Raw genomic sequence first — 24,196 nt, forward strand, 5'->3', positions numbered from 1 at the left:
CGCCATCTGTTAGGGACTTTTCCGGCTGCAAGCCGTCTCACTATGGCAAGCCGTTTTAACATTTAATAACTAGACTGGATATTTATTGCAGATATCTGTAATTCAATTCTTCTTCGTCAAAATGAACATTTCAGATAACTACAACGTCATTCTTCCTAGGACACATGGCGTCACTTTTTCCTATTCATGTGTATTGGGCTTTCAATTTCAGATATCCACAATTACATTTTTGTTATTTAGAACGATCATTCTGGATATCTGCAATACAATTCTTACTAGTCCTAATTCTAATTTCTATAATTCTAAAATAGTAAACACCGGATTGTTTAACAGAATTTAGTAGGTGATAGGATTTTTTTTTTTTTTTTTGAGTAAGCTATCGTAAACAGGACCTGTCTACATACTCCCGTACGGTAGGTGGCGGTATGCACATAATTGGTATTGCAATCCGGGGGTAATGTGTGAAGAAGTGTCGCTGTCTGAATTACTACGACACTTCGCTATCTGAAGTAGCACGGTGCTACGAGCCAGGCTAAGCTAAATGAGCTAGCGTCAGACATTAATACCGAACATGAATTTTATCCTTGTGGCGTGTCTGTGTTTACTACCATGTGTTGCGGGTAAGTTCAGACTGCGTTATTGTTGGTCTCCACCGCAGTAATGTCAATGTAGCTGATAGTTTTATTAGCTTGACTGCTGATGTTTTCTCACTGTGTGTCGTTTCTGTCGAGGAGACAGAAGCAGGAAGTAACGATGTTGAATGAAAAACAAGGAGAAAGTAAAGAACTGATTCAAAAAGAAGAAGGTGCAACTGATTCAACATTTAAAGGAAAAAGTCGAACAAGGAAAGAGAAACACATAAAAGCAGCTCAGGCGTCAGGTGATGGAGAGACATGAACACATTCAAATCAAGAGGCAGAAATAAACTCGTAGGGTTTGACTTACACATGTATGTAGATGAATTATTCTGTAAATATTTTAAAAGGCAGAATCTGTGATCCAAATGAAGGGACATCCTAACAAAAAAAGTCAAAGCACAAGATTAAAACCTGCTATGAAAGGACTTACAGATCTTTTGAATACATGTGTAACTCTACACAACAACAATATTAACATGATGTTTTCTTCAGCTGTTACAAGCTTGTTGACATCAGTAACTGTTGTAAACACAGCTCTAACATGGACAGATAGTTGAATTTATTAGGAAACACAAAATGAGGATTCATCATTCATCTGACTGATTAAGTCAAACTGTTGTCTTGATTTGGCTTTAAGTTTGAGCAAATTAATTCCCCATAAATCAGTTTTGTTATTGTGTTACATTACTAACATTGATCTATATTCAGGATCTCTATGAGAAAGCAAACTGTTATTCTAGATTTTATGAGGAACTCTGTAATTCAAATTACTCAGAAGAGTCTGCTGTTTCTTTCTTGAATTCTGTCAATTTCTGTAAAATGTTTACTGATGAGATTATGTGAGTACCTTATTAACCCAGAGGAAGTTTCACATGACATAGGTGATCTGAAGAATAATATAAGGGTGTGACAGTGTCACAGCCGAATTTTAGAAAGCGTTTGCAGAGATGTTATGCCTTTTTATGAGAGGTTGAGGTATGTAGAGAAAGTATAGAAAAAGAGTCACTTCCACCAACAAAGACACAGGGTATCATCACTTTAATCTCAAAGACAAAAAAGATCCACTTTCTATAGATAATTGGTGCCCAATAACACTGCAGCTTAATAATGATTATAAAATTCTGGCCTTACTCTTTGCCAAAAGAGTTAAAGATGTTCTAAGTTAAATCACAGATGAAACACAATATTAGACTTGTTTTGGATTTATTGAAGTCAAATCAGCTTTAACTTTGTTTATTGTGTGTTTGGTCTCTTTTCTCAAAAATGAATTACACTCAAAATGTACGAGTGTAGGGAGATAGAGGGACAGTCTGTAATCATAACTGTACAAAAGCATACAAAACGAATTATTACACTTAATGGATTTAATGGATAGTGAAAAGGCATCCAGATGAAGTGATATACAAGTGATCCACAGTGTGTGTTTGTGTGTGTATATGGTAGTAGGGGGGAGGGCCAGCAGCGTGTTGGCATTTCACTTGCATTTGAAAGCAACACGCTGCAGGCCCTCCCCCCCTACTACCACACACACACACACGAACACACCCTGCTGGCGTGTTGCTTTCACTTGCATTTGGACACTGGGCTTTCACTCTTGTGAATTTCTAAAAAGCCACATCTTGTCCAAACTGGGTTGGCAGCTGGGATGGCAAGGCATTATTTAAGGGTGGCAGCTGCCACACCGGTAGATCTGTACCTGCGGCAGAGCGCGAAAACCGATGTTCAATGTTGGTGCAATTAATTAAACACTAATTTAATGCATCTGGTGCTGTCAATACACCGTATATTAATCATCATACGACCAACTCTGTGGTCATGCAACCGCCTTGATGGCGTCACATATTATTAACATGCGATTCTTTCCCACCTTTCCATCCGTCCCATTACACGTGAACGCAGCACAGGACAACCCGGAATCGAGGTAGCGCTCAGATGAAGCACATTTAGTTTGTCTGACGGACGCAGGGAACAGATTGCGATCGTCGAAGCCTGATGCAGATCTCATGCAAACCTCTTACTTCGATTTGATAGTGAAGATGTTACTTATGGCGTTCCTGGGTGTTTTGCACTTTACTGTTATTGTCTCGGGTAAGTTTTCATTGTTCGCTTTCCTTCATTAATAGATATGAGTCTGTTTCTCGTATTGAACATCCAGGCTGTCCGCAGGGCTGGACAACATTTACAACAGTCTTGAACAGGTTTTCTTTTCTTCCGTAGATAACATTAGTAATAACTTGATTTTGTGTATATATATATAGTATATACAGTATATATTGTACATATCTTCACTTCACCGTTGAATATGCATGCTAGCGATTTATCCTGCATTGCGTCAGTGAGCCAGCAGTGAAGAAGTAGGTATTGAGCGGATCTCCGGCCTGACTTTTCTTAAACTATACTTTCATTGCGCCCTTTCTCCGAATTCAATGTGAATATCGGTTTCTAACATGTATGAGATGCTCTGGAGCGAGTTTGAACTGTGGATGTTACTTCAATCGCGACCGAGCTCCGACCTGATCGCTGAGCCCGACTCCAACTTCCTACAGGCCGCTGTGAGCAACCTGAGGCATGAGTCAGAAATGGATGTCGCGGATTTGAAAACGGACATTTTTGTTATTAGGTCAGAGGTAAAGAAGACTTTAACTTTCTCAAAAGTGAACAGAAAGAGGTTGAGTCTGAAATGGAAATATCAGGCCATTTAATTGTTACTGCCCCCTAAAATGCGTAAATAAAACTATCTGAAAAGTTATGTAGATGGTTGATTATTTATTATTAAGAGTAAAAACAGAGAAGCTTTGCAAAAGAAAAAGCAAAAGTTTTGTTTCATAGATTGAAAATTGCCTTGAAATGACAAAAAGAGAAAACTGCAAATAGAAAAACTGTTCAAAAGCATCATTTTTCCTTAAAACACTACCAGTCCAGAGTATTTATACTTGATTGCACTGTTGCCTCACAGCAGGAAGGTTCTGGTTTCGAACCCACTGGCCAACTCGGGCCTTTCTGTGTGGAGCTTTCATGTTCTCCCCGTGCCTATGTGGGTTCTCTCCAGGTGCTTCAGCTTCCTCCCACAACTTGGAAAAATGCAGCGTCTTGCTGGATGATGTCGGGTTGCGTTGCGGCAAAAGTTGTAGGCCTAATGAAATAATAAAGAAAAAGCTTTTATTTAGATTTAAAACAATCCAAATGTCGTTATGTTTGTTTCCTCAGGAGCATCTCGTCTCAGTTGCCCAACTCCGTCAATAGAGGTAGCAGAAGGTGATAATGTCACTCTTCACTGTCATCTGGACCCGCTGAACAACGTCTCTGCTTATACAGCAGATTGGAAGAGAATCGACCTGAAAGAGGTGGTCTACTCCTATCGTCACGGACGACACAACCATGATGCGCAGACGGAGAGGTACAGAGACAGGACGACTTTCAACCTCGACGGGCCGAGCAGAGGAGACCTGACACTGCAGATCTCCTCAGCACATCTGGATGACAGCGGACCGTACAGATGTTTTGTTCCTAAACTGGGGATCAGCTGTGTTGTTAACGTCAGTGTTGGTGAGCAACTTGCATTTAATACTGAACAGATCATTTTAGGTTTTTTTATTTACGTACATAATGAAAAAGCAGAAAAGATAGAATTCTGTTTTACATTTAAGACATTTTTTCATTTAAAAAAAGTACTTCAACAGTTTTGTATCTCATTTGAAACAGAACCAAAGGACCAACAGAACAGGACAAAGAGAGATGGTGACATCACTACATCTGGACCTCCAGTGGAAGATGTGACCAAGTCAGACCATCATGGTAAACGATTAATGATCAGAATGAAAAACAACATTTTGTTGTTGCCGTTTTTCTCAACTCAACTCTTTCTAATATTCCTTCAGATGCTGCAAAGACGAGGACTTACTATCCCACTGCTGCTACCGTTGTTGGTTTCGTTATTGTCATTGGATTGCTGGTGAAAAGAGGAACAATCAGTAAGTTACAAACTTTTACATCATTTTATCACATTATGCTAATATGATGTTTATCATGTCATTTCTATCCAATCACATCTAAAAACAAACAGTTAAGTTTATATTTAAGTAAGTGAAGAGTTTGCAGTCATGTGATGCAGAACAATGATGCAAAGTTAATTGCTTTGAAAATCATTTTTTGTTATTTGCATACATTTACCATATTGTGATGTGTGTGTATATATCATAAAATATGAGGCTCTACTACACATCACCTCACCAGTAAACATATACGTGCTTTTAAATGGCGTGAATTCAGTGTGTCACAAACTGGTTGTCATGTTCTCTCAGAGGATTGTTGAAGGAGGCTCAGACGACGGAGGGAGCAAGAGGCAGAGATGGCGTCAAACGACGTTCTAAAGGAAAACCTGATGAACCGAGCAGCAGAAGAGGGTGAAGACCTGGACATCACTGTGGAAAACATCCAGCAAGAGGTGTAGTGATGGTCAGCAGATGATCTGATGCACTGAGAGAAACCATAATTAATCACCAGCTTTACCAAAGTGCAATTAAAGAATCCATTAACTTCCTCATATGGACTAATTAAAGTGTTACACATTTATAACAATTGTGATTTAATTTGACAACTTGGTTCAGAAGTATAGTTTGAAAAGAGCTTTTTCTTGAATACCTGACAGTCAAATTCTCCACCTCTGACTCTTCTGAGATAATCTCTGAATTAGTCAAACATTGAAACTTGTTTAAAAAAAAAAAAAAAAAAAAAAGCAGAATGGTTTTTAAGTGGTGTCATCAGTTAATAACTGAAGAGAAAGAGGAAGAAACATACATATAGTGTTACTCTACTGGTAATAGAACTGTTCTTTTAACTCTCTTTACTGGCTTCTATTGCAATACTGAATCAGATTCAATGTTCTTATATACTTGAAAGCACTTTAACTTTTCCTCAGTACAGTCCAGTTTGGTCTCTCAGGTTTTCACACAACAACACTAGAACTAGAACAAGATCCAGATCAGATCAAAGTATTTATAGTAATATAATTATTTATAGTAATATAAGTATTTATAGTTGGTCTTGTTCTCTGAAACAAACCGTTGTGTCCATTTAAAACCAAACTGGAAACTGTTTTCTCTGGTGTATGACGTCTTTTTGAGTGAATGTTTTTGTCTTTACTTTGTTTTCTTGTTGCGTTTTGATGTATTTTTATTAATTGTCTTGACTGTACTTTGTTTTTCTGCAGCATTTTAACATAAAGCTCTTTCAACTATAATGATTATAACAAAATTGCCTTTACTTGTCTCACAATCACTGCCATTAATAAATGACTACTGTTTACCAATATTACTGTTGTTGTTCTCATTCTGTTTTTAGTCATTATTATTATAATGAAATGGTCTGTTTATTTTCTCTCTTCCCTCTAGAGTATCTAATGTACAGATTGTTCTGGTTTATTTGTTATATCTGTGTCTGAGATTTCACTCGCAGCATCTTTTGGGATTTGTCGGCACCTGATGCAGATGTCATGAAAACCTCTCGCCTTGATTTGATCATGATGTTACTTATGACGTTCCTGAGATTGTTGCACTTTTAGTCAAATTGTTACGGGTGAGTTTTCATTGTTTTCTTTATACTATTAATAGATATGAGTCTGTTTCTCGTATTGATCGTCCAGGCTGTCCGCCGGAAAATGATACACATGTTTTAGAAGAGTCTTACTATAAAGAGTTTGACAGAGTGGAGGAGTCACAGTTTGAGTCATCACTGTCAAATCTGAACACACAGACATGATGAACATAGTTTTTAGATTCAGTGTGACTTACACTTTCGAGGATGTTATTTCCTCTGTTGTGCATTTCCAATAAACCTCCATGAATCCGCTTAGAAATAGTAATTTAAAAAAGAATTTGCTTGATAATTTCCTCATTTTTAAGTTTTCTTCAGTATAAAGTCATCCAGTCATGGTTGTCTGTACACACGACTACACTGCAAACAGCAGCTGATAATAGATAATTCAGCATATTTTTAATGGCGGTAATTTGCCAAAGTGTAAACAAATATAGGCTAAAAGAAAAAACTGCCTCAAATTGCAACGGCATACTTCCTGTTTACATCCCCCAAAGCATCATGGGAACCTGAGTTCCAGAACTGAGAGTATGATAATCTCCTACACTGGAGGAAGACAGAATAATAAAAGGAGTAGAAAAGAAAACATTAATATGAACTTTTTTTCCAAGTTGCATTATTAACACACCTCTGTGTAAGAGGAGAGGACTCCTTTGACAGTGAAGCATATATAAGGTGAATAGTATAGGTCCAAGTACAGAACCTTGTGGAACTCCGTGTCTAACTTTTGCCTTCACGGAGGATTCATCATTCACATGTACAAACTGAAATCGGTCTGATAAATAGGACTTAAACCAGCTTAATGCAGTTCCTTTAATGCCAATTAAATGTTCCAGTCTCTGCGAAAGGATTTGATGGTCAATTGTGTCGAATGCAGCACTAAGATCTAACAGGACAAGTATAGAGACAAATCCTTTGTCCGATGCAGTTAGGAGGTCATTTGTGACTTTCACCAGTGCTGTCTCTGTGCTATGATGCGCTCTAAATCCTGACTGAAAATCCTCAAATAAACTATTGTTATGTAGAAAGTCACATAACTGATTAGAGACTGCTTTCTCAAGGATCTTGGATAGAAATGGAAGGTTAGATATAGGTCTATAATTGGCTAAAACACCTGAATCAAGAGTAGGCTTCTTAAGAAGAGGTTTAATTACAGCTACTTTAAAGGACTGTGGTACATAGCCTGTTACTAAAGACAGATTGATCATATCTAGTAAAGAAGTGCTCACTAAGGGTAAGGCTTCCTTAAGCAGCCTAGTTGGGATGGGATCTAAGAGACAGGTTGATGGTTTAGCTGAACAAATCATTGAAGTTAGTTCAGACAAGTCTACTGGAGAAAAACAGTCCAAATATATGTCAGGATTTACTGCCGTTACCAAGGTTCCTGTGTTTGGGGAGAGAACGGTGCCTGTTGAGGGCAGGAGGTGGTTAATTTTGTCTCTAATAGTTAGAATTTTATCATTAAAGAAGCTCATAAAGTCGTTACTACTGAGAGCTATAGGAATACATGGATCAGTAGAGTTATGACTCTTTGTCAGCCAAAGTGCTGAAAAGGAACCTAGGGCAGTTTTTATTCTCTTCTATTAATGCTGAGTAATAGGCGGCTCTGGCATTACAGAGGGCCTTCCTATATGTTTTAAGACTATCTTGCCAGACTAAGCAAGAATCTTCTACTTTGGTGAAACGCCAAATCCTTTCCACTTTTCGCGATGTTTGCTTTAATTTGCGGGTTTGGGAGTCAACATTTTTAGGCATTTTAGCCCCCCCCCCCCCCCCCCCCCCCCCTTTACCCCCCCTCTCTACCCCCCATTTCCTGTCTCAAAACCTTCAACAGAAACTCCGCCCCCAACTTTTCACTATAAAAGCCTGTGCTATGACCGGTAGGGGGCGCTAGTGAGCCAGCAGTCGGGCGAGTCGGACGTGTCGAGCCGAGCTCCTGCTTAACTTTTCTGAAACTATAATTTCATTGCGTACTTTCTCCAAATTTAATGAGAATATCGGTTTCTAACATGTATGAGATACTCTGGAACGAGTGTGAGCTGTGGATGTTACTTCAATCGCGACCGAGCTCCAGCTTCCTACAGGCCGCTGTGAGCAACCTGAGGCCTGAGTCAGAAATGGACGCCGCCGTGGATTTGAAAACGGACATCTTTGTTATCAGGTCAGAGCTAAAGAAGACTTTAACTTTTTTTAAAAAGTGAATTGAAAGAGGTTGACTCTGAAATTGTAAACACAGCGGCTATTCGCTCAGAAATTAATGATATAAAGGCCACTATCAGCCACACGGAAGTTGCTAACGTTTCATGTATTCTCAGGAGGTTGCTCCATATGGCAAGCCGTTTTAACATTTAATAACTAGACTGGATATTTATTGCAGATATCTGTAATTCAATTCTTCTTCGTCAAAATGAACATTTCAGATAACTACAACGTCATTCTTCCTAGGACACATGGCGTCACTTTTTCTATTCATGTGTATTGGGCTTTTCAATTTCAGATATCCACAATTACATTTTTGTTATTTAGAGCGATCATTCTGGATATCTGCAATACAATTCTTACTAGTCATAATTCAAATTTCTATAATTCTAAATTAGTAAACACCGGATTGTTTAACAGAATTTAGTAGGTGATATGATTTTTTTTTTTTTTTTGAGTAAGCTATTGTAAACAGGACCTGTCTACATACTCCCGTACGGTAGGTGGCGGTATGCACGCAATCCGGGGGTAATGTGTGTGACGGAAATGTCGTTGTCGGAAGTAGCACGGTGCTACGAGCTAGGCCAAGCCTAAATGAGCTAGCGTCAGACATTAATACCGATCATGAATTTTATCCTTGTGGCGTGTCTGTGTTTACTACCATGTGTTGCGGGTAAGTTCACACTGCGTTATTGTTGGTCTCCACCGCAGTAATGTCAATGTAGTTGATAGTTTTATTAGCTTGACTGCTGATGTTTTCTCACTGTTTGTCGTGTCTGTCTAGGAGACAGAAGCAGGAAGTAACGATGTTGAATGAAAATTATTATTCTGTAAATATTCTAAAAGGCAGAATCTGTGATCCAAATGAAGGGACATCCTAACAAAAAAAGTCAAAGCACAAGATTAAAACCTGCTATGAAAGGACTTACAGATCTTTTGAATACATGTGTAACAACAACTATATTAACATGATGTTTTCTTCAGCTGTTAAAAGCTTGTTGACATCAGTAACTGTTGTAAGCACAGCTCTAACATGGACAGATAGTTGAATTTATTAGGAAACACAAAATGAGGATTCATCATTCATCTGACTGATTAAGTCAAACTGTTGTCTTGATTTGGCTTTAAGTTTGAGCAAATTAATTCCCCATAAATCAGTTTTGTTATTGTGTTATATTACTAACATTGATCTATATTCAGGACCATATAGACGCTGTGAGAATCCAGATGTGTTTTGAAGATAGAGACTGATTGGTCCATCTATCATCCATAAGGCCTACGTTTATTTACGTGTTTATAAATAAATATTAACAATATTTATTTTCAGTCACACTTTACATGCAGTCAGTTCATTTCAGCTCAGTGTAGAGAAATACAACCGCCAACCGTCTTACTGCGCACATCTATGACGACACTGTCGACACCATGTATTGTATCCATGACATGGAGCTAGTTTGAACTACTTTATACAGTTAACTAGTTTAGTCCAGTGGTTCCCAACCTAGGGGTCGGGCCCCTCCAAAAGGTCAGCAGATAAATCTGAGGGGTCGTGAGATGATTAATGGGAGAGGAAAGAAGAAAAAACAAAGTTCTGATACACAAATGAGTATTTACTATTCAGACTTTTCTCTAATCTTTGCTTGTTCAATGACATTTTGGATAATTTGACCTCTTTGGGGCTCAAACAGTAAAATGAAATGATCTAAGATGTTTAGAGGGGAAATGTGTTTTTGGTGGAGTTGCTAACAACTAACAAACATCTGAAACATGACAAGGAGACACAAGTAGACACTGCTTTTCTGTGAGGGATCATAAGCCAGACAGGCTGTGAACCACTTATTAATAAAATCATGATCTTTAATGATGCGTTGTTTGTTTTTAAGTAAAAGTAACTGTAAGCTGTCAGATTAATCTACAGCAGTAAAACGTACAATCATCCCCTCTGACAAGCGCTGGAGTGGAGTATTTGGACTTTTTCTCTAATCTTTGAATTTTGATAAAATATTGTCTCGTTTGAACAAGTACTTCAAAATCGTACTTGAGTAAATGTACTTACAGACAGAATTATTGTATTTGATGGCTTTACACTGTAGAGGTGTTAGTTATCATTTCCATTGATCCAAGGCAATCATCAGTAAATGATTTGGAGGAAAGTTTCCCAGATAACAGTGTGGATCTGACACTGAAGTACAACAAGCGATTTGAAGACATCAAAACTTGACAAACGATTAATTTATTGAGCTGTTTCTTCATGAAATGGAAGGAAACAGCAAAATAGACTTTATTTAAATGTTTTAAAACAACCTAAATGTTATGTTTGTTTCCTCAGGAGAGTCTCGTCTTAATTGCCCAACTCCATCAATAAAGGTAGCAGAAGGTGATGATGTCACTCTTCCGTGTCATCTGGACCCGTCAATCGATGTGTCTGCTTATATAGCAGATTGGAGCAGAGTCGACAATGAGGAAGTGGTCTACTCGTATAGAAATAAACGGCACAACCATGATGCACAGATGAAGAGGTACAGAGGCAGGACGACTTTCAACCTTGACGGGCCGAGCAGAGGAGACCTGACACTGCAGATCTCCTCAGCACAGCTGGATGACAGCGGGCCGTACAGATGTTTTGTTCCTGAACTGATGATCTGCTGTGATGTTAACGTCAGTGTTGGTGAGCAACCTGCATTTAATACTGAACAGATCATTTTAGGTTTTTTTATTCACTTATATAATGAAAATGCAGAAAAAGGTAGAATTCTGTTTTTACATTTAAGACATTTTTTCCATTTAAAAAAGCACTTCAACAGTTTTGTATCTTATTTGAAACAGTACCAAAGGACCAACAGAACAGGACAAAGAGAGGTGGTGACATCACTACAACTACAACTACAACTACAACTACAACTACTACAACTACAACTACAACTAGACCTCCAGTGGAAGATGTGACCAAGTCAGACCATCATGGTAAATGTCTTTGAGTTGATCCAGAAAACAACAGTTTCTTTGTCACACTTTCTTTCTCTTTGAGTGCATGATTACAGGATAACATTAAGTTATATGGCACTCACACAGTCAACGGTAGCTTTCACATTTATTAAATGTGACACATTGTATTTTGGTGTTTTTAACAGAAAGTCAGTACCATCAACACTACTTTCTCCTTCCATTGTGATTTTCTTTTTGAGGGCACTATGAAGCGGATAAATTTCTAAAAAATGTCAGAAAATGGCAAAAAGTGTCTATCACTGTTTCCCAAAATGAGCCCTTCAAAGATGGGTTCACAATATTTGTAGCTTGCATGTTGTGGATTTTGGCCTCTATCACTTACATTGAAAGCACATTTGAAGGATCTTTTAATATCCAGTATGAACAGGAGGAATGATTACAGCGAGGAAAACCTCTTTCACTGCTCATATGGAAAAACTGTGAATATGTCCTTTAATGTTGGAAGGAAAACTGCATCACCTTGAGCTTGACCTTCTTCTCAACTAAATATCTTCTCTGATGTTCTTTCAGTTGGTGAAAACATGAAGACTACGACTGTCCTCGCCATCGTCTTGTCCGTTGTTGTTGCTCTCGTCTTTACCGTCGTTGTCGTTGTCCTGGTGAAACGTGGAACTAATCGTAAGTTACAAAACAAACTACTGCTGCTCAGCTTTTTATAATCAACATTTAAAGCTTCGCTCAATGATCAGTGTTTGCAGGTTAGTTGTGGTTAATTGAGATTAGAGCAACACAAATCTTCTCGTTGGCTTTTTGCTCTGAGTTTAGACCAAAGATTAAAGGATGAGTCTCACGTTGTCCAAAAACTATTAAAAACAGGTCAATGAACAGCAGCGCTGCACTGGTTGACATGTTCCTTCATCATGAAGAGAATGGTTCCTATAGCTTGTTTACAAGGTAATAAGATAAGAGAAGTTTTTTGAACCGGAGACGCCACTGAGCATGAGCTGGAACTATGGCAAGCCGTTATAACATTTAATGGAACCACACTCCTATCTGTAATAACATCTTAGATACCCAGAGTAGCATATCTCCCGGTCAAAAGAGTATTCTCACCAGTCAGAATGGTAATAAACATTCTTACTAGTAGAAATTGTATTTCAAGATATCTACAACTTTGATTGAACCAGTCAAAAATACATTTAAGATATCTAAAAATCTTTAAAAAGTGTCCATTTTAACATTTAATAGCTCGACTGGATATTTATTACAGATATCTGTTATTCAGTTCTTCCCAGTCAAAATGAACATTTCAGATATCCCCAATGAAATTCTTACTAGGACACACAACGTCACTTTTGCCATTCATGTGTATTGGGCTTTCAATTTCAGATATCCACAATTACATTTACATTTATACAATTCTTACTAGGAGAAACTCTCATTTCAGATATCTACAATCTAATTCTTACTAGTTATAATTCTAATTTCACATATCGAGAATGAAAAAAACTCTCCAGATATTCAGAATGTTGAACATCGAACATTCATTTTGACTAGTAAAAATGTCATTACAGATATCCACAATTACAATTTCACTAGGAAAAATACAAATGTGGACATCTGTATAAATATTGTGGATATCCATAAGTGTAATTCTTCCTGTCCAGGATGTGGTTTTAGATATCTGAAATTGTAACTGACGTAGATGACGTAGTGGGTGACGTAATGAGAGTTGGGCGGTGCTTGTTTTTTTTTTTTTTTTTTGTGCTCACTTTCCAGCTTCACAGTAACTAAAATATGTTTCTGAAAACATTTGATGTGAGAAACAGGCAACGCAGTAACAGAATCTTGATTGATATTTGATCAGCACTGCCTAGTTTGACAGTTTGAGCTGATCAATCAGTAACGATCATCTCTGAGTTCAGGACATGCGTAGTGCGACATCTAGTGGCCACTTTTGGCTTTTACCGAAAGCAAATGCCGACTTCAATGCACAGTGTGAAGTAGCAAGGGATCATGGGAGTTGTTGTCTTTGTCGTTAAATAACCAGCTTCACTGGGATAGGATTACTCCAGTGTTCATCATTCGGGATGTTTTTACTGGGAGCTGAATTACCCGCAGAGGTCTCCTCCTCTCCAGAGCAAACGTACACGCAGAAATTGTTCAAAACACTGAATAAAACTTTCACCTAAAAAAAAAATCAGTGTTTTTCCGACGATGTTTGGCGAGCACCGGACTTCCTGGAGGGGCTATTAGCCGAGCTGCTGCTAACGTTTGTCCAGTTTATTTCTCTGATAACTTAAGATCCAGACGTCCAATGACTAAAATCCTTCTTCTGGCTAATAGATATAGTTAAAAACCACCTAAATTTATCATGAAAACGTGGCTTAAAATTGAATAAAAGCCAATTTATAACAGTTTGTGTGGAACAACCACAACGCCGATGTATTATCTTGTATGTGTGTAAGTTACTCTTTGGTAGACGCCATTGTAGCGGACAAACACAGCGCCGCCGTATGCATCTTGTGCCTGTTTACTCTTTGGTAGAGGAGGTATGACGCCATTGACAGGCGACCAAATGAAACCGTTACTTTGATTAAATTACAGATTTCTCTGGGTTTGAAACTTGTTGGAAACATTTGAGATAATGTAAGTACACAACTCAACAACATATATAACATAGGTCTAGTTGTTTTTAGACATTTTAATGCTGAATAATTACATATTATAGCTTTCAGTTATGACTAATAAGAATTTTATTGTAGATATCTGAAATGTAATTGTGGACTTCTGAAAATGAAAGCCCAATACACACGAATGGCAAAAGTGACGTCATGTGTCCTTGGAAGAATTTCATTGTGGGCATCTGAAATGTTAATTTTGACTTGGAAGAATTGAATTACGGATATCTGCAATACATATCCAGTCTAGTAATTACATGTTAAAATGGCTTGCCATATGTTCCTTCATCATGAAGAGTTTGGTCAGAAATGGTTGTTGTTGTTGTTGTTGTTTAGAAACGGTGATCACATTTAGAGTAGTTCCAGCTCATGCTCAGTGGTGTCTGTGTCACAAAGAACTTCTCTCAGAGTTACTATCTTATAGCTGATTTTACTCTTTGGTGTAAACCAGCTATGGTAACCACTCTCTTCATAATGAAGGAACATGTCAACCAGTGCAGCTCTGTGGCTCATTTACGTGTTTTTAATAGTATTTGGACAACAACGGAGGTCTATGGCACAGAGCAATAAGATATATCAGGCTTTGGATACAAACACAATACATGTTAGTAGATTAGTTCATTGTTGGTTTGAAAAATATAGAAAATTGCCAGCCTGTAAAGGACGGGTTCACAGTTTCTCAAGTTTTAAACCAACAGTCAGGAGCCCAAATGAACATTGAAACCTGTTTTTCTTGCTGTAATCATTCCTCCTGTTCATACTGACCATTAGAAGATCCCTTCATAATACACTTACAATGGAAGTGATGGGGGACAAAATCCACAGTCCTCCTTCTGTGCAAAAATGTATTTAAAAGTTTATCTGAAGCTAATATGAAGCTTCAGCGTCCAAATGAGTCAAATCAAGTAGATATCTTTCAACATTACAGTCTTTTTAGTGCCAAAGTCCCTCTTTTTGTTACTATACTTCCACTGCAGCTCAACAGGGAAACACTGTCTGAGGAAACACAAAGAGGGAATTTGATGGTAAAAAGACTGTAAATGTGTAACAGCATGAAGTGTCACAAACTGCTTTTCATGTCCTTACAGGGAAATGGATGAGATCCCTCAGAAGAAGGAGGAAGCAGAAAGAGAAAGCAAACGGTTCTGAACTGAAAGATTTGGGATCTCCATCAAAAGAAGATGACAAAAATCCGGATGGTCCTACTGCAAACGGCTTGATCAGTAACGAGCACTAGCATTAGTACTAGTGATGGTCCAGTCTTGTCTCTGTATACAACACTTACAGTCCTGAGAACTTAAGTGCAAGATTGTAAGTGTGTCCCACATTTGATGCACACTTCAAAGCAGCATTCTCATTGGTCAGTTACTTTTAGAGGGACAGGTGGTACAAAACTGTAGAAGTCAAAACTGAAAAAAGAGAAATCCCGATCAGAGAAAGAAAATTGGAGAATTTAGTAATCAAATGTTGTATAGTTTTATTGTACGTTTTGCCTTTTTCGGTAATTTCTGAGTGGAATTTTTATGCACTTTCAATTGAATTTCTTTAGTTTGATTCTCAGGGGATTTTGTTTAATTATTAGGAAACAAATCTGGTCCCATAACTTTGACGGTGTGCAGCTGGACCATCAACATTCAGCAAGTCCATGTCTGACAACTCATGATTCATGTCACCTCCCTCTGTGTACAGACCCTGTAAAAAAATGCATATATATATTTATACACATTTATATTTGTTATTTGTATTCTGCTAAAACACTGATCCAAAAACATGAATGTTGGGTGAACTTTACTACGTATTATGTGAATGATTGTATATGTAAATGTTAGAATTAGAGGATGGATGAATTATTTGTTTTTGTTGCCTTATTTTGTGTGTGTGTGTTTGTTATCTCTTCTACTCTTTCATATGTTACAAACATAAAGTCCAATTTGATACAAAACTGATCTCTGGTTTTATTTTGTTCCTCGTTGGTCATCATAACTCACTGTAACAGCAGCTTAAATCCACATTACAGGTCTGTTACAAAAGAAAACCTTGAGTAAGACTTACTCTGGTGTCAGAAATATGTGGTGGTAGCAGTACTGCTACTACTAGTACTAGTAGTAGTGTTGATGGGTGAAGTCTCTGGCACTAAATGGCCGCCACATGATAAACCCTTTTAGGTAACATTAGCCGTCCTTTGGCACCAAACACAGAATGCACAATACTCAAGTCCTGCATCAAAAACTCACTCTGAAGAATACGACTGCTAAAGAAAAAACTGTACATACATCAGTACAGTACTGAATGATGGTAATATTTGAAGTGGTCTAAAGATGTACTCTCGTCTAGTTTAAACTGAATCTAAGCATCATATTTACTGTAGTTCTTCCTGTTAAATCTGGATCTGAATGTCTCAGCTGTCTGATAAATGCAGTAGAGCCCAAAAGTTAATGAAACAAAACAAAACTATATTTGCAATGAAGGCAAAGTAATTTAAAAATCAATCTGAATTAAATACAAATATACAAAATGCATTTTTTCCCTACAAGTATATATAATTCAGTAAAAGAGTTGTGTTGATGCAGCTCAGATTATTTTAGATCACTGTGGTGATGAGCTGCAGATTTCCTTCTTCTTCTTCTTCTTTGGTTTTAATCATGGATGTATTATAAAGGCTGTTATCATACATCCATGGTTGTAGTGACAGCGTGCGTCATAAATGCTGCACTACTGCCATCCTCTGGCTGCAGACTTCCTCTGGTAGTAATGTGATTCATTCATAAAATGAACAGCCGCTGGAAGGGTTTGGCGGGAAATCCATCTGACGACACAGGCGGGAGGAGGAGCCTGAGATTTGGCGCGCAGTGTACAGCATGGCGGCAGCAGTTGCAACAAACTCAGAGCGGGGATTCCCTCCGTTTCAAACCAGGTAAGATCGACTGCTTGAATCGTGTTAATCTGGATTTGAATAAATGTGCAACAGCTTTAAAGGATCTGAGGATGTTTGAATATCTGCATCGTTATTTATCACATGAGAGCTGGTGAACCTGTTGTACTGCTGGTCCGCATGTCTGCAATGACAATGTGCAACAATATATTTACCAAAATTTAAAACAGTTGCAAATATTTCCAGTATTGTAGCCTAGTAAAGTACAATTTTAAGGTACTTGTACTTTACTTGAGTATTTCCACTTGATGCTACTTTATACTTCCACTTCACTACATTTCAGAGGGAAATATTGTACTTTCTACTCCACTACGTTTATTTGACAGCTTTAGTTACTTTTCAGATGAAGATTTGACACAATGGATAATATAACAAGCTTTTAAAATACAACACATTGTTAAAGATGAAACCAGTGGTTTCCAACCTTTTTGTCTTTTGACGTCTTACAAAAAGCAGTGTGTAGTCGGGGTCACATTTCACATGTCTATGAGTTGTTAACAGCTCCACCAAATAGTGATTTTTCCCTCTAAACTTCTCACAAGCTTTCATTTCAATAAATGTTCAAATGATCCAATATTTCAGCAAAAATCAAAGATTAGAGAAAAAGTCTAAAAACTGAAAACAGATTTGTGTATCAGAACTTTGTTTTTTCTTCTTTCCTCTCCCATTAATCATCTCACCACCCCTCAGATTTATCTGCTGACCCTTTTGGAGGGGCCCGACCCCTAGGTTGGGAACCACTAGACTAAACTAGCTAACTGTATATAAAGTAGTTGAAACTAGCTCCACCTCCAGCAGCTACAACAGTAACATGCTGCTCTAACACTGATGCTTCACTATTAATAATCTAATGATGTCATATATAATAATATATCAGTCAGAGGGACCAAACCACTACTTTTACTGCAATACTTTAACTACATCAAGCTCATAATACTTATGTACTTTTACTGTAGTAGGATTTTTCATGCAGGACTTTTACTTGTAATGGAGGTTCTTTACATTGTTATATTGGTACATTTACTTCAGTAGAGGATCTGAGTAATTCTTCCACCACTGAGTTTAAGATATCAGTTATTACGATATCACCATTTCCTTTATGGGCGGTGTCTGCATTAATGCATCTATTTGAATATGCCCCGCGAATTGAACATTTCAATCTTGAGCTCACATGAATACAAACACGGAAGTCCTTCAACACGGTGACTGCTCGGCTGTCTTCCGTCTCATTACTCGAGTTTCTTATCGATTGAGAGATGAAGGTGACGCTGGTTGTTATGTTACTGAATACTCTGTTAGCTGAAGCTGTCACGGGTGAGTTTACATTATTATTCGCTCCATTACTGTTTGGATGTGTTTGACCGTCTGCTTCTTCGAATTTGGGTTGGCAACCGTGATTCGGTATAATAGAGAATAGTAGTATAATTGGGGTTGATGTTAGATTAAGATTTTTAACTGAAGCGTTACGATTTTGCAGAAACACTGTTTTATTATCCTACGTATGTATTATGTACTTGTGTCGCAACTGCGACCGCTGCAACACTTACCTGATATCAGATAAGTCGATTTGACAAGACACCACCATGGACAGTAAGACAATACACACAGGACAGTAGGACACCACCATGGACAGTAAGACAATACACACAGGACAGTAGGACACCACCATGGACAGTAAGACAATACACACAGGACAGTAGGACACTGGCTGGTGTCTCTATAACTTCATCTTCTTTTTCTCATTGCATATATTTAGTAATGCTAACTGCTAACTTAACGGTTCTTTCTGTGCTGCGTCATTACTGTGTCGAGGCTGCCTCATATATTAACGGTGATTGATATGCTATTAAATGTCTAACCAGGTTATGATAGCATTGTTTAAGAGTATCTGGACCCTGAAAACAACAAACATTTTAACGTGTTTTTTTTCTGTTTTCCACGAACTTTGCAGTAAAAAAATGACGTTAACAGTTACTACTCAGATCATTTACTTATACAGAAATGTAAAAATACTCCATGACATGTAAAACTCCTGCATGAAAGTACATAAGAACAGTATTGCCAGCTTGATGTAGTTAAAGAATTAAAGTAAAAGTAGTGGTTTGGTCCCTCTGACTGATATATTATTACACATATGACATCATTAGATTATTATATGTATTTTGTCCTCTATCACTTACATTGTAAGTGCATTATAAGGGATCTTTTAATGGTCAGTATGAACAGGAGGAATGATTACAGCAAGAAAAAACAGGTTTCACTGTTCATTTGAGCTCCTGACTGTTATTTTAAGACACACTTTAAGGATGGTGAACTTGAAGCTCCGATTTGACCATTTTTACACTGATAATGTTTAGCTAAAACAATCACTTGTCAAATGCATTTAGCTGCTGTGAAATTAGAAGTAGAATGCTGATTTGATGAGGCAAGAATGTGTTAAAATATTTGAAAAGATGGCTGTACTTCAGAGGGTTCAGTACACTAAATATTATTTGAGCACAAAGTTCATTCTGGGTGTTTGGGAGCAGAAAATGTATAAAAAGTAATCCAAGTTATTGTTGCATATTTTAATTATAATGTTTGTTTTACCCCACAGCCTTCCCTGTCCAGGTCATAGAGGCAGAAGAAGGTGACGACGTCTCGTTAGAGTGTCAACAAGATGCCGAAGTCAGTTTGAAGGATTCACTAGTGGAGTGGAGTAAAGACAGCCGCACGAATCTTGTCCATGTTTATAGACATGGACGAGACTATCTTAATGACCAGAAGGAAGAGTTCAAAGGCAGGACAACCCTCTTCCATGAAGGATTGAGCCGAGGAAACGTCACCCTGCAGCTCCGCTCTGTGCGTCTGTCTGATAGTGGAAGATTCAGGTGCTATGTGAAAAAACTGGACCTCGTTCGTAATATTACCCTCAAAGTCGGTAAGCAAGCTGAGATTAAATCCATATTGTATATAAGAAATTTGTTCCCAAATAAGATGTGAATTGGACAACTAGTTTTACAAATTCTGTCATTTCTGTCTCATCTGAAACAGTGCAGAAAGGCCAGAACAACCCAACACAAGATTTCAGTTCAACTCCACTTCCAGTGGAGACAACAACTGAACCAAATGATCCTGGTAAATATCTTTATTATTAAAATATTCTCAGAGAAAGTGCAGTTTCTTTGGCAGCCTTTACCTTGATTGTGGGAGTTTTTTGAAGATGGGAAGCTTAGGTGTGGGATCACAATTTTTTGTAGTTTGTCTTAAAACAACAGTCAGGAGCCCAAATGATCATATCTTTCAACATTACAGTCTTTTTAGTGCCAAAGTCCCTCTTTTTGTTACTATACTTCCACCGCAGCTCAACAAGGAAACACAAAGAGGGAATTTGATGCTAAAAAGACTGTAAATGTGTCAGATATCCACTTGATATGACTAACTCAGACTGCTGAAGCCTCATATAAGCTTCACATCAACTTTTAAATGACTGTGTGGACACACTGTGGATTTTGGCCTCCAGCACTTCCATTGAAAGCACATTTGATCTTTTAATATCCAGTATAAACAGGAGGAAAACCTCTTTCACTGTTCATTTGGACACCTGACTGTTGTTTTAAGACACACTTGAAAAACTGTGAACCTGTCCTTTACTGTTGGAAGGAAATCTGCATCAACTTCTTCTCCACTCAATATTGTTTCAGATGTTGGAAACATGAAGGCTGTCTATGTCCCTTGTGTTGCCCTTCTCTTCATCGCCATTGGAGTTGTTGGTGCTCTGTTCAAATATGGAATCATCAGTAAGTCACAAAACAAACAAACCTCCATGTTCTCACTGGCTTTTTGATCTGAAGGAAACCAGAGCAGAGATCAATTATTGGGGGTTTAATCCACATATACCCCTGCTGAGATGTGATTCATGCATTTATACTCTACTGGTTGACCCAGCGAGACACTGTAACGTCTTTTAACAAGTATCATGTTTTCACAGAGAGGTGCATGGAGAGGCTGAGAGGGAAGAATGAGCAAAAACAAGTGGAGGAGGCAAACGGATCTGAAATGAAAGAACTGAAGACCTCCGAGTAACAGAACGGTGATGAGGACCTGCGTCACCTGTCGTGGTGCTTGGCAGACCGGCTGCTGGAGTGAGAAGACGACTGAAGCTTTTTACTCGACAAAAAAACACATCAAACCTCCAGATGTGGGCTGGTACAAGTTTACACATCTCAGATATAAAAGTAATTATTTAATTTAGTCCAGAAGCAAAGGATGGAAAAGAGCATTTCATTAGATTTGAGCTGGACTCAAATTAGTCAAGAATTAGGCCCCAACAAAGGTTCTGTTAAAAAAATATATATAAGATAACATAAAATGGGACCAATCATTTTCCATATTAAAATAATAGCAATAATATCCTTTATTTATGTAGCACTTTTCAAAAACAAGTTTATAAATGATTCAAATATATGAAAAATTTAAAATACACAGTGCAGTAATGAATTCAATGCAATAAAGAGATAGAAAAAATAACAAGTTTATAAAAATTAGTCTTTAAAAGAGTTTTAGTTATTTAATAATTATATATTTTAAATATAGTAACAAGACCTGACAATCAGCCTTTAGTCCTGATTTCTGGGCAAAAAAATATGCAAAAATATTTTCCAAATGCCTAAAAATATTGACTTGCAAAGAGAGACGGCGCATCTTGTTTCACTTCCCTCAAGCTTACGTCGGTCATTAATAAAAACTTTGACTGCAAAATAAGTTTTAAATGCACTAAAATTCAGCCAAATCCCTCCATCCCAGCATTAAAAATGCAGCAGAGGACGACCAACGTAGAGGGTCGTGACCTTGTGGCTACGTAGTGTCAGGGGACACCAGCTGACCACCAGGATTAATAGATGATGGTCAGAACTAACCAGCCATGAGCAGCTGCTGTCAGACTCTCCATGTCACAGAGAGTCCGCTGCAGCTTTTAACCATCACTAGAAACACATTCATGGCCCTTTTGGTTAAAGTTTCTGTGGTAGCGGTTCTGCTACGAGAGGCTCTCTGGTGTGTGTCAGTACGTAGCCGTATCCCCGCTGTTTATCATGTTTACATTACCGTCGTCAGAATATCTTGTAAAACTCTTTATAGCACAGTTAGTTATCGGCGGGAACATGTGTTGTGTTTACTGCCACAAAAAAAGGGATAAAGCTGTTGTTCATGTACGACGTCGCCTCTCTGCGTCTCTTATCAGGGTTATTAACACGGTTAGCTAGTTATATGAAATATACCTCGTAGTGTTGTCTATACATCACAATGACGGAGGGGCAGAGCATTCGGCTGAACTGAATTTTCAAATCCAAGTAGACAGGAATAAGCTAATTTTTTAGCAGAAATGTAGGTTTTTTAATACATTATATCACCAAAAATCACCTGAATTTTAACTTCATACGCCAACATATACATGTGTGATTATGTGCACCTGTGAACAAAAACAAAGTCCTCTTCCTTACTTTCATAACTTTTCAAACTCACTGCTCTTACTAGTTTCCATATATGTTACGAGCATTATCATCTTTCTGTGCATTTCCTGTCTGAATGATGCCGCAAGGAACATTAACGTAAAAGTCACCTCTGTCTAAATGACAGAAAGCCTTAACAGATGGATGAAGCTGACAGTATTATGTATTCCATGTCAGGAAAGGGCTTATTAGATGGATTGACATGACCAGTACTTTGATTTGTGACCAAATGCCTGCAAAACTAATGACATTCAGTCGTGTTAACATGCTAACACGCTAGAATCATATTCATTTTCACATTATAAACATGTTCGCATGGTGACGTTGGCATTTATCTCAAATCACTCATCTAATTACACCTGGTGCCATCTCTGAAAGCATTTAAAAAGCTGATTTTTTTTTTAAGTATTAATTGTTTTTCCATCTATTTATGAAAGCCTCATGTCAAAAATAAGAGCTTGAAGCTGGACGACTGTTACTGTAAATGCTCTCTTCTAACACTAGTTCTCTTACATCTCTGGTTGTATCTGTTTATCTATGTTTATCTTAACTTGTCTATGAGTTTTGTGAGTCTTGTCAGTTTTTTTCTTCTATTGCTGTCACACTTTCTCTTTTTTACAGTATATTTCTATTACTTTGAACTCTATGTACAATATTTTAATCTAAATCAACTGGCCGCCTCTGTTTTAATTCTGTCATTGAAATGTGCTCCACAAATAAAATTGATATTGACTTTGCAATCAAATCTGTAAAATGCCTGAATTATCATGGATGAATAAACGGCTATTATTTATTTTACCAATACTGCAGTTGGTGTGATTCTCATTGTAAATATTGTTTTTAGAGGGTTTTTTTCAATGGCTTGGTCCTCCCCAAATTACAAAAGGATATTTTTTTCCACTTCTTAAGTGGTGTCTGGTGTTTTATGTAATCTTGTCTGGTCTATAAGTTGATTAATCACAAAGTTAAGTAGTTCAAAATTTGTCCCACTGAAGAGCAATATCAACACTGACAGGTCCTCCAACTTGTGGTCTTGGACTCTGTGTTAAATTTATCTAGTTTTTAGATTTTAATAGTTTTATTTTGAGCTCATTTCTTATAAAGTTGTTTTATTAAACTGTACTGTACTGTTTAGTTTTACAAAGTGTTTCTCTACTAAAGCCGATCAGTATTACATTATTAATTTCAACATTAATTTCAGCCCAAATGAACAGTGAAACATGTTTTTCTTGCTGTAATCATTCCTCCTGTTCATACTGACCATTAGAAGATCCCTTCATAATGACCTTACAATGCAAATCCACAGTCCTCCTTCTGTGCAAAAATGTATTTAAAAGTTTATCTGAAGCTAATATGAAGCTTCAGCGTCCAAATGAGTCAAATCAAGTAGATATCTTTCAACGTTACAGTCTTTTTAGTGCCAAAGTTCCTCTTTTTGTTACTATACTTCCACCTGCAGCTCAACAGGGAAACACTGTCCGAGGAAACACAAAGATGGAATTTGATGCTAAAAAGACTGTAAATGTGTCAGATATCCACTTGATGTGACTAACTCAGACTGCTGAAGCCTCATATCGGCTTCACATCAACTTTTAAATGACTGTGTGGACACACTGTGGATTTTGGCCTCCATCACTTACATTGAAAGCACATTTGAAGGGGATCTTTTAACAGCCAGTATGACGAATGACGACAGCGAGGAAAACCTCTTTCACTGTT

The 24,196-nt window shown here is 37.7% G+C and overlaps 2 protein-coding genes across 10 annotated transcripts; both read left to right on the forward strand.

Annotated features, from left to right (window-relative positions):
• Window positions 1-513: 513 nt before the first annotated feature.
• On the forward strand, window positions 514-16,002 carry LOC122973200 (butyrophilin-like protein 2). 7 transcript variants are annotated; one of them, XR_006399918.1, is made up of 7 exons: window positions 2,491-2,726; window positions 3,846-4,184; window positions 4,341-4,433; window positions 4,517-4,609; window positions 4,940-5,001; window positions 5,033-5,158; window positions 5,232-5,349. XR_006399918.1 is itself a non-coding variant. In XM_044340544.1 (6 exons), the coding sequence occupies exons 1-6, from the start codon at window positions 2,642-2,644 to the stop codon at window positions 15,291-15,293; spliced, it is 819 nt and encodes a 272-aa protein (XP_044196479.1). In that variant the 5' UTR covers window positions 2,504-2,641; the 3' UTR covers window positions 15,294-16,002. The 7 variants fall into 7 exon arrangements, 5 of the variants coding, with proteins under 5 accessions (XP_044196489.1, XP_044196503.1, XP_044196479.1 ...); XR_006399916.1 differs by having other exon boundaries at window positions 5,033-5,349; XM_044340544.1 differs by lacking the exons at window positions 4,341-4,433; window positions 4,517-4,609; window positions 4,940-5,001; window positions 5,033-5,158; window positions 5,232-5,349 and adding exons at window positions 10,949-11,097; window positions 11,256-11,393; window positions 11,946-12,053; window positions 15,145-16,002 and having other exon boundaries at window positions 2,504-2,726; window positions 3,846-4,035.
• An 808-nt stretch (window positions 16,003-16,810) lies between these two features.
• Window positions 16,811-23,279, forward strand: LOC122973227 (myelin-oligodendrocyte glycoprotein-like). 3 transcript variants are annotated; one of them, XM_044340600.1, is made up of 5 exons: window positions 16,811-16,970; window positions 19,585-19,908; window positions 20,022-20,105; window positions 20,672-20,767; window positions 20,959-23,279. In XM_044340600.1, the coding sequence occupies exons 1-5, from the start codon at window positions 16,826-16,828 to the stop codon at window positions 21,051-21,053; spliced, it is 744 nt and encodes a 247-aa protein (XP_044196535.1). In that variant the 5' UTR covers window positions 16,811-16,825; the 3' UTR covers window positions 21,054-23,279. The 3 variants fall into 3 exon arrangements, with proteins under 3 accessions (XP_044196535.1, XP_044196547.1, XP_044196539.1); XM_044340604.1 differs by lacking the exon at window positions 16,811-16,970 and adding an exon at window positions 18,725-18,819; XM_044340612.1 differs by lacking the exon at window positions 20,672-20,767.
• Window positions 23,280-24,196: the final 917 nt, after the last annotated feature.

This window comes from Thunnus albacares, chromosome 3, assembly GCF_914725855.1.
Source record: "Thunnus albacares chromosome 3, fThuAlb1.1, whole genome shotgun sequence".
In the NCBI taxonomy this organism is placed as follows: Eukaryota; Metazoa; Chordata; class Actinopteri; order Scombriformes; family Scombridae; genus Thunnus; species Thunnus albacares.

Coding starts and splice junctions, on each gene's coding strand:
- LOC122973200 (XM_044340544.1), top strand. CDS start 2,642: ATGCAAACCTCTTACTTCGATTTGATAGTGAAGATGTTACTTATGGCG. Junction 2,727..3,845: donor CTTTACTGTTATTGTCTCGG/GTAAGTTTTCAT, acceptor TTGTTTCCTCAG/GAGCATCTCGTCTCAGTTGC. Junction 12,054..15,144: donor GGTGAAACGTGGAACTAATC/GTAAGTTACAAA, acceptor ATGTCCTTACAG/GGAAATGGATGAGATCCCTC.
- LOC122973227 (XM_044340600.1), top strand. CDS start 16,826: ATGAACAGCCGCTGGAAGGGTTTGGCGGGAAATCCATCTGACGACACA. Junction 16,971..19,584: donor TTCCCTCCGTTTCAAACCAG/GTAAGATCGACT, acceptor TTTACCCCACAG/CCTTCCCTGTCCAGGTCATA. Junction 19,909..20,021: donor TAATATTACCCTCAAAGTCG/GTAAGCAAGCTG, acceptor CATCTGAAACAG/TGCAGAAAGGCCAGAACAAC.